The sequence below is a fragment of the Nipponia nippon genome, unplaced genomic scaffold (genome assembly GCF_047370975.1).
Source record: "Nipponia nippon isolate SJK-2023a ecotype South Korea unplaced genomic scaffold, ASM4737097v1 scaffold_2, whole genome shotgun sequence".
Taxonomy (NCBI): domain Eukaryota; kingdom Metazoa; phylum Chordata; class Aves; order Pelecaniformes; family Threskiornithidae; genus Nipponia; species Nipponia nippon.
Window position 1 is genome coordinate 35084699 of NW_028262336.1, and position 10419 is coordinate 35095117.

General features: G+C 38.3%; 1 protein-coding gene across 12 annotated transcripts in view; it reads left to right on the plus strand.

Annotated features, from left to right (window-relative positions):
- PKNOX1 (PBX/knotted 1 homeobox 1) overlaps positions 1–10419 on the plus strand; it is a 44765-nt gene that overhangs the window by 19643 nt on the left and 14703 nt on the right. For 11 of the 12 annotated variants that reach the window (XM_087756081.1, XM_087756080.1, XM_087756076.1 and 8 more), the window contains one exon: positions 1051–1222. In XM_087756081.1, the coding sequence (XP_087612207.1) occupies positions 1051–1222 (172 nt within the window). Of the gene's footprint in view, positions 1–1050; positions 1223–8492; positions 8539–10419 lie in introns of those variants that run through there. The other variant, XM_087756082.1, reaches the window with a different exon arrangement.

Here is a 10419-nt window from a genome sequence, read left to right on the forward strand (position 1 = left end):
ACTGTCTCAGTAGTTTGCAGGGAAAGAATGAGATCAAATTATCTTCAATGTCAGTCTTCAGCCAAGAAAAAAAACCTTCCCTTTATTGTGGGATTCTTCAGTTTCAGCATAGTTTTAAAGGATATTCTGAAGGTGGCTGCCTTTAAAGCATAAGTGAAATTTAGCAAGCTACTCAGACTGTTGAACTATGGTCACTATTTGTTATACTGTAGTTTTTATCTTTAATGTGTGTTTTTATTTTTATTGTAATTTGGTTGATCTTTACTCCCTTTTCTTTAGGGATAACAATCTATTGCCCAGTAATTAGCTCAAACTGGATTAACTGTTGATGTATAAACAGATTAATTTGAGATTTTCCAGTGTTAAGTGCTGTGCGAAGCAGTATGCTCAGTTTTGATGAGGTTAAGTGCTCTTTCACTTTAAGTGCTTTATAAAGACACAATTATTACCAGTTTGCATGTAAAAAAAAAAAAAAGACAACGCAGAACAAGCAGAAAGATGGATCCACTCATTTACAGACTTGGGATAACAAAATCATCTTCTGATCTGAGCATGATTTCATAGGAGGCCTTTGAGTACAGCCCGCATACTATTCTCAGTTCTGTAAAGATATTTGTGATGTATAAATAAGGCCCACACTGAAGAATAAATGAATTTTATCAGACTTTATTTCATAATTTAAATCTGCATTCATCCTATTTGTAAATCCTAATCCTCATTTCTAATGCACTGTATTAATGTACCTCTTGCCGCTCAATTGCAGTAATTAAATAGTATGTCATAGCTTGTGATTGTTCTCTTTATTTAAATATACATATTTTAACTGCTTTACTTGCCTCTAGAGTGTGCAGTAAATCAAAATGAAAAAAAAATCCCACAAACTTTCATCATGTTTTGCTAGAGCCACTGGTGTTATATCCGTTCTCTTCCAAGATTTGTCTTTGTTTGTTACGTGAGTGACTGTTACCTTATGTGAGCTAGATGTCTTCCTTTTCAGTGGTGTACATGTAAGTGAAAATACTTATTCATGTGTTTTAACTTTTATTCTAGGCACCCGCTATTTCCCTTGTTAGCACTATTATTTGAAAAATGTGAACAATCTACACAAGGCTCAGAAGGCACAACTTCAGCTAGTTTTGATGTAGATATTGAAAATTTTGTAAGGAAGCAGGAGAAAGAAGGAAAACCCTTTTTCTGTGAAGATCCAGAAACTGATAATTTGGTAAGTATAAGCTGTTTCATTTATTTCTGAGACAATAATCGCATTTGCCTCTTCCTAATTTCTGATCTTAACTGGTACTTACAGTTTCTCCTCACATTTCTCTTTCTGCAAGAGATTCCTCTTTATGTTAATGCTAAGAAACATTTTTTTTTAAATGTCTTCTGACCCCTTTTTCCCCTCTTCTCTGTAAACTGACATTGGGTCCTTCTCAGTTGTTTCCAATTCTAAACCGGCTGAAATCGGTGTGTTAGAGACGAACAGAAACATATGCTTGCCATAGCCAAGTTGACTCTGCAAATCAGTTTGAGTGTCAAGTGTGTAACATATCTTTATCAAAAATATGTAATTGATGTAAGTTTTTTTCCAGCTGTGGGTTTTGTTTTTTTTTTTAATCAGGGTTCATCTAGTTAATGAGGGAGAAGAGCTGTTACAAGATGAGCTTAGAAACTCTTTAATGTATACAAATTTTTTTCTTGCATGTCATTGTCTCCTTAGGCTTTCTGAAAGTCTTGCCTGTGATGAAGCTATGATTTCTTCAGTCCCTTAGTCTTCCTCTTGAATCACATCTCTAGAGAACACCTCTCTTGGCCTGCTAGTTTCTAACCTGTCTACCTGCCTTCCTCTCTTTAGAGTCATGTTGCAACTAGAGTTTATCATATCCAAGAGTGTTAGCATTATAGGGATCAAGTGGTTTGTTTCATTTTTTGAAAACCTGTTTTTTTAAGGGGACAGTGTAATAAAACAAGTCTTCATTCTTGAGTCTACCTCATAGGAGAAAAGGCTACTTGAAATATTGAAGTTCACAAACAAAACTAAATGGATGGGAGGTTGTAAACAACAGAAATTATAATGTTTTAAAGCTGATACCTAGAAAGATTTATGTGGGCAAATAATATCCTGTGTGGGAGGCTAAGGTAATGTACGTGGAGAACACTTTTAAACAAAACCAAGACTTAAACAAGAAATAAATCTGAGAATTGGTAGGAGTGTTGCAATGAACAGCATGTTAGGAGGAGCACGTATTGTCGCAAAAAAGGGGTCAATTTTGGCTGCTTTTGCAAGCAGCCTAAATAGTCATTTTGCATAACTTGATTTCTTTCCAAGCACTTTATGACCAATCGTTGGTGTACTTAAGTTCTGGGAAGATAGTATTTAAATAGTGTCATGGAAAATAAAGCTACAAGAGTCTCTATGTATATTTAGACCAGTGTGAGAGTAAAGAAGGCAGAAGACAGTATGTTCTAGAGTGAGGCAAGCTTTTACAGCTCTGGCTGAAGAGGCATAAAAAGTTACCTTTTCAGCTATTTGTTATATCCTTTTAACTGTAGGTTACATTGCCCAGGATTGAAATATCTTAATACATTGTGTCAATGATCTTAGTCCTTGTGAATATAAAGTCACCTTAGATTAAATCTAAGCAAAATATTGTTGTCACTGTAGGGATTAAAAATAGAATGTGAAAGATGAAAAACAAAGGCATGGGGAAATAAACAATAATTCTCTTTAGTTACTGCCCTAGTGTGAGCAGCAGTGGGGTGGGGTGCTTTGCTTATTTAACTATTTTTTATTTGAAATGTGAGTGGTGTAATATTACGTTTATGAAATATGTGTAGCACAATATAATGATGGTCTTGCATTTGTAAGCAGAAATAAGTACTTCAGAATGGTTATAATGAGATGGTCTGTCTGTGAAGAGTATGGCTGCTCCATTGAGGTGCAGAAATCCTTGGAGATTGAGGGCCACTGGTACCATCTTTTTAGATCTTTTTTGAACAGGAAAGCACTGAGGCAAATTGGGGGGGGGAAGTGCATTATTGAGGGAGAAGGAGATAAATACTTCAAAGAGCCATTAGTTTCTGAGGAAGACTAAATCCAGGCTAAAAAACACCGTTCATCATGGATGCTAATTTGCACGTCTACAAAATCTTGTGGGACCTTTTCATTGTTAAGGAATGAACTGCATACAGAATTCCCCAAATAACATACCAGTTTCAGGATCTTGTAGTGTGACCCAGGTATCTAGAAAGTTGACTACCAGGAATGCTTATAATTTTGGAATTGCTTCTTTCTTTATCTCTTTCACTCTGTAATATGTTGGGGTTTTTGTAACTACTATCAGTGACACCTCCAGAGTGCTTCTTGCACATCAGCTGTGAATTTGAAGACACCAATAAAACTTCCAACAGCTCTTTCTTCAAAGACTTTTTTTGAACATGCTTGCCTCCAATACTTTACTCAAAAACGAGAGTCAGTTCTGTTCTGCATGAAGCAGGTCTGCTGGCTTGCTAAGCCTCAGGTTATTTTCTTCATTTCTAACTCTCTGAATTCAACACAAATATACTGTTTTCCCTTATGTCTCTAATCCCAATTTATTTTCAGAAGCACATCTGAAATCTAATAGTTGGAATGTAGTAGTTCTGTCTCAGTGGATGAGGAAAGAGCAATGGATGTGGTTTATCTTGACTTTAGTAAGGCTTTTGACATTGTCTCCTATAATGTTGTGATAGACAAACTGATAAAATACGGACTAGATAAATGAGCACTGAGATGGACTGAAAACTGGGTGAACTGCTGGACTCAAAGGATTGCGATCAGCAGCATGAAGTCCAGTTGAAGGCTAGTCATTAGCAGTGTACTCCAGGGACTGATACTAGAACCATGTTTAACATCTTCATTAATGACCTGGATGATGGGACAGTGTACCCTTGGCAAGTTGGCAGATGTTGCAAAACTGGGAGGAGTGGCTGATGACCAGGTGGCTGTGCTGCCATTCAGAGGTACTTCGTTGCTTTTGGAGAAATAGGCCTACAGGAATCTCATGGAATTCAACAAAGGGAAATGCCAAGTCCTGTACCTTGGGAGGAGTAACCTCATGCACCGGTGCACTCTGGGGGCCAACCAGCTGGAAAGCAGCTTTGCAGAAAAGGACGTGACAGTCCTGGTGGACACCAAGCCAAATATGAGACAGCAACGCATCCTTGTAGCAAAGAAATTTAACATACTTGGGCTGCGTTAGGAAGAGCATTGTCAGCAGGTCAAGGGACCTGATCCTTTCCCTCTGCTTGGCACTGCTGAGACACATCTGGAGTGCTGGGTACAGTTCTGGGCTCACCACTACTAGACATAGACATACTGGAGTGAGTCCGGCAAAGAACCAAAAAGATGATTAGGGGACTAGAGCATCTCTCATATGAAGAGAGGCTCAGCAAGCTGGGACTGTTTAGTCTGCAGCAGTAAAGGTTTGGGGAGATATTATCAATGTATCTAAATACCTAATGGGGGAATAAAGAAAACAGACTGTCTGACTCTTCTCAGTGGTGCCCAGTGACAGGGCAAGAGGAAATGGACATAAACTGAAACACAGGAAGTTCCATTAAAACATAAGAAAAAACATTTTTACTGTAAGGGTGATTGAATACTGGAGCACGTTGCCCAGAGAGGTTGTGGAGTCTCCATCCTTGGAGACGGTCAAAACCCAACTGGATGTGGCCCTGAGCAACCTGCACTAATTGACCTTGCTTTGAGCAGAGGGGTTGGATTAAACAATCTCCAAAGGTCCCTTCCAACCTCAACTGTTCTGTGGTTTCTGTGAGTCTTCAAAGATTGGTTTCCCAAAGATCCTGCATGCGTTGGTGTGTTTCGCGTGCTTTTGGTTGTACACAAACATTCTCTCAGATCTAGCTTACTTTGGTTGTAGATGGGTCTGCTGTGTTCAAATAGTCCTTCCTGCCAATTGACTCGTTTGTGATTTTAGTGGTGACGAAGTCTCTTGGTTTATGTGGTATTCACCTTTGTTGATAAGCTGCACGAATCTGGCTGGTTTTGCTTGAGACCGATGAGGAAGTATTAGTTTGTCTCGTATTCCATACCTGCTGAGGTCAGTACTATCTTAAACTGGAACCACATTGCAAAATCAAAAATCTTTGGCATTGAACTCATGTTCTGTAGTCGTATTGTTAGCTATGACTTTCTATTACTAGGTACCAAATGAAACCTGAGTGCAACGTGTCCTCTGCCTGTCCTGAAGGCTGGGGACTCTGAACAGCTGACATTCTGACAGGCTGTTAATTTTGTCAGGGGCAATGAACAGAAGAGTTTCTGTCAAGTTGTGAAATAGCTAGTACGGTTTTCAGTCTCTTCTTCAGCTTGAAATATTGGTGCTTGCACACAGAAGGCTGTAGCTGGGCAGCTTTTTCTGCCTTGTGTCACATAAATATATACATTTTTATAGAGATTAAAAATCTCTTTTTAGTAGAGGGGGATTCCAATATCGTGCACATTTGTTAAGTCTTCTGTTCTTGCTGTCCCTCCCTTTTTAACTCCAGTGTTAAATCAACCATTCACTTGAAAGGAGAAACTAGTGAAGACTGCTAATTAGAGCTAGCCAGAAGGGTGGAGCAGGTAGGCCAGACAACTACTTGCTTTCTACGTGTGCTCTTATTTCACCCCAGCAGAGCAAACAAATAAGGGTGTAATTGCTCAGTAGCAATCGTTCAACTTGGAGCTAGAGCTAAACTGAGGTGAATTGAACATTCTAGTATACAAAGAGCCAAATTCAGGTCCTATATGAAAAGAGTCATGGGCCTGCCTACAGTAAGGAAACTGGCCACTAATTCAGCTATTCCAGTTGGTTTTTTTTTTTTTTTTCCGTTTACTTCTTTTGGAAGTGGCATGTAGAACTCAACTACACTGCACAGTTTTTGTGATGGAGCTTAAACTAATGGCTCCAAAACAGCAATCATTTCAGTCTCCATACTGCCTGTAGGCTAATTGACTGGATAACAGAAATTGCAAAGGGTCACAGATACTGATTGTAGGGCCTCTTACAATCCTGGCGATGTTTCACATTGCGCACTCACTTCAAATGCCTTGAATATTCCAAAGGAAAAGTTTTGGTTTTCATCCAGAGGACCACAGAATGTTAATCTGGATGGCACAGGCATTAGATCAGTTTGACCAGAAAGGAGGTTCATTAAGAGCAGTGTAAGGTTGTTCTAACTTGAGTAGCTCTTAGTAAGCTACAGTCTAGATTACTTTGTTACTTTGGTATTATGGTTCCCATTCTAAATTAATTGGTGATTTCCTGCATTAGTAGTATAAAGGATTTCAGCATTGGGAAATACAGGTAGCATCCACCTGAAACTCAATTTTAAGGATATCCATGTATTGCTAAGCCTGGCCTGTAAACCGAGCTTCAATCCTTTTTTATTATCTGGGTGGAGGGATTCTGTTCTTTCTAGTTAACCACTCCAACAGTGTCAGTTGGTGATCTTGAAGTGGCATGGCAAAGGGTCATAGTCAACACAGAAATACTGTTACTAGGCCTTTTACTTTTGCAGTGTCTTTCCGAAGTCTGACTTTGTCAGATGCATTGTCAGAATACAGTGTTTGCAGTGAAATGGATGGGAACGTTTCTATAAATATTGATAGCTTCTGGATCGGGTCAGAACTTTGGTATTAGGCTTCAGCGTATTCAGAAGAGCAAGAATTTCTCAGAACAGATTGTAAGAATTTGGAAAGAGATGGAAAAAATGGCACTTTCTTGTGGAAGGTTTGTTTTTGTTTTTTTTTCCTTAAATGAATTTTTAAGGTACTCTGTGAAATGAGCGGAATTAAGCATGTTTTTTATTTGATTTATTGCTATGTTCCTATTCTTTTTCTATATGTGCATTCATGTAATGGAGTCAGCAATGGTTTATGTTGAAAGCCTGCAGCACTAAAAAACCCACAAAACTGTTATGGCTTCCCTGAAGCATGAAGTTTCAGTTGTTGTCTCTTCCTTTTTTTGAGAGGTGTATAAGATGCCTCTTTTCCTTCTAAGGAAGAGCGTATTGCGGGAAAATGCAAAGTTCAATACTAAGATCTGTTGAAAGAAAACTGAGAAGCTTCAGTGCTAGCTCCTGGACAGATTTTATCAGCTTGCCCTGAGATCTAGGAAGTCTTGACATTCTAGGTATGTCTTTACTTTTAACGCAGATTCATCTTCCAGTCAGAAGAGGTAGTTGTCTTTGGACTGAAACTTTCTCAGAAGTTCCAGTCTATCCCTAAAGACACAAAGAAATGGGCTTTTCTGTGGTAGTTACATGTCTGCTCTTCAGGAACTATTGGCTGCAAACACAACTTTGCAACTTTCCCTTCCAACTTGACTAGCCACACAGGTTAGACTATTTAGGGAGGTAAAAGAAAGAGGAACAAGTTTATGATTTTTTTTGCAGTAAATATCTAGCTCTTATAGATATGCATGACCCAACATATTATTGGAGCCAGAATTATCCTTTATCTTGGAATGTCTTCTGCAGGGATCTTCTGGTTTTCAACAACTTTGTTCTCTTTCTTTGATTCTTGGTCACTCATGCGGTCCGTGTCTCCACTGGTCTTCTCTGAACTTGATGTTAAGTGCTGATTAGCTGCAAGAAGTGCTGCAGACCTCCACTTTTCAAATCCTAGTCCCTGTGGGAAGGAGGTGGAAGCTGAAGGTTGTGCTCATGTTTTACTTGCTAGACTGGAAGCATGCTTCCTTTCCCAGAGCTTTAACTTCCTTCTTGTCTTTTTGGATTGTTACTTTGCATCCACCTTAGTCCTTATATCAGGCATTAGTACCAGAAGAGATGTGTTTGCTGTTAAGAACCAGATCTTGGTGGTGTGTATTGCTAGCCAGAGGTTCCCAAGAGCATGTGCATCTTTCTGGAAGTATGCTCAGCTGTATCCCCATAACATGGAGTATCATCTGTTGGAGCACCTTACCCTTTGCTCCTTACCCTTCGACATCTCTATCTCATTTTCACAGATAAAACAGATCTCGGAATGAACCAGCTTATCTTTGTTCTCCATTAGTATACTTTTGTGCTTAGGACTTACATGGACAGGTTCCTCCATGTCTACGAAATTGTTCAGCATGAGTGTTTGAAGATAATTTTTAGAGCTTTCACAGATTACATTATGTCTTAAGATATTCAGTACTTAACACTTCTTTGTTTTTTACTGTTAACCCAGCCACTGCAGAAACATCACGTTGCCTCAGGTTGGTTCCTGTATAGCTTCTGTTCAGAGTAAACTTCCAGTATATGAGTGGCTTTTTTAATTTCCCCACGTTCATAGGACCATAGGATGATTCAGGCTGGATTCCAAGCTCAAGAGGTCTGTAATCCAACCTCCTGCACAAAATAGGGTCAGCTGTGAAGGCAGAGCAGGTTACTTATGGCTTTATGAAGTCTAGAAACAATACAAAACATGGGGTGTTAAATATACTCTCACTTTTGTATTTGAACAGGACACTGCCTTTTTTGAAGACCCCTGAATTTTTTGTTTCGTTTGGGGTAAGGATTTTTGGTTCAGTACCCTCTTCTCAGACTATCCTATTGAATTTTTAGTTGTGTCAGGAAAAGTTGTGGTGGTGGTGAAGCCAGCTGATGTCATTTGAGTATTGTTGAGTGAACAAGCCATCCTTTTGCGTTATCTGAAAAGTGTTCTTACTATTGTAATGTGCAGAGCTGTCTCATAAACCTCTAGTCATACCTTTTCTAGCTATGTCATAGCTGAGGACTCAAAATAGGAGAGAGACGTTATCAAATCAAAACAAATGAAAACAAAAGAAAACAAAATACCCCCTTTTCCAGAGTTTGTATTCTTCCCCTGAAGACCTAAATTGCCTCAGAAGGATTTGCTCAGGAAGGTAGGTGAGCTGTGAATGTACATATTTTAGTTGGTTTTTTGCAAATGAGAAAGAGTCATTTGAGTGAGAAGATTACTTGTCAGTATATGGAGATTCTTTCATATATGTTGTCCACATATGTATTTGCTATATGCTTATGTTAAATGCCCTGAAATCTGTAAAAAATTGTGGCTATACGTTTTAGATAAACAAGGTGAGCTGGGGATTATGAGTTAAGGTGGTGCATCGTGTGTTTTGTGCCCTTTGCACCATGAGCTTGAGGCACTGAAAAGAGAGGACGTGGGCACAATCTAAAGCATTTTTAGGGCTAAAGATGTTTCCAAATTTAATATATGATATATTTATATGTGAATATGCTCTGGATAGCAGTTTTAGCAAGAACTGGAAGCTTTTCAATAATCATTCTTTCTCTGCTTAACAGTTTACAGTTATCTTTACAACAGTTTCGACAATATACATATATCTCATGGTTACTTCTGTCTTTGTGCATTTCTCTGAAATGATACTCCAGGTTTATGTCTTCAGCTGAAAAGGCTGAATCAAGCGGGTTATAAAAATTCATTGTTCTGTGGCATATTCTGCTCAGTAGCACTAAATAACAAAACCATTCTGGTTGTAGATTTTTAAGGTGTGCCTTTTAAGAACATAGGAATGAAATATTATTGCTGCTGTGATCTGTCTGGAAACATTTCTTTGTATTACCTTTGTTCAACATGGGTGATTTTATCAGGAGTTCTTGATTTTTATTTTTTTTTTCTTTTTTAGTTTCAAGGAAAAAGTGAACTTCTGCCAACAAATTTAAGTTTGGTTCACCCATGCTGCAAGAGAGCAGGAGCCATATGGCCACAATTAGTGTAGTTGTAAATGAGTAAATAAGTCCTGGTGACAGGCATGGCATATTTACAAAGTTTTGTTTGCCTTCCTAACCACAGTAGCGCGGCTTCCTGTAAGAGTAGTGTGACTGTGTGTGGCTCTGCAGAAACCTGGACAGTGTTACTGATTCTTGGTTTATGGTTAATTTTGACTTTAATTCAATTTTCACTTCAAGTATCAACCATCAATTTGAAACTAAATCTAAGCTGAAGAAAGAACTTTTATTTTTCCTCCAAACAAATGCTCATAAATAAATAATATAAATATGGGTAATGGCTTAAGGTAAAAAACCCCTTCTGACTGAGCAAAACTAATCGCTAATACAGTCAAATGTTATGGTCCCAAAGGCATATTTTTGTTACCTCAGTTTTACCTGAATGTTTAAGGCATTCACTAATGTATGTGCTCTGTGTTGGTCTGCCACGCAGGAAGAATTTTATAATTTAAGCTTCTTTTGTCTCTGAAACTCTTTGGGTATTGCAGTATTACAGAACAATCGTTAATAATTCTGAAAGGAGCAGAATATCTTTAAACATAAATGACCTTTGTTTTGTGTTAAAATCTAGTTAAATTTGCATAGTTTAACCTGGTTGTGTTTAAAGGTACTTAAACACAGTTTAAACAGCAACCACTGCTGAGGGCTGTTTCAGAA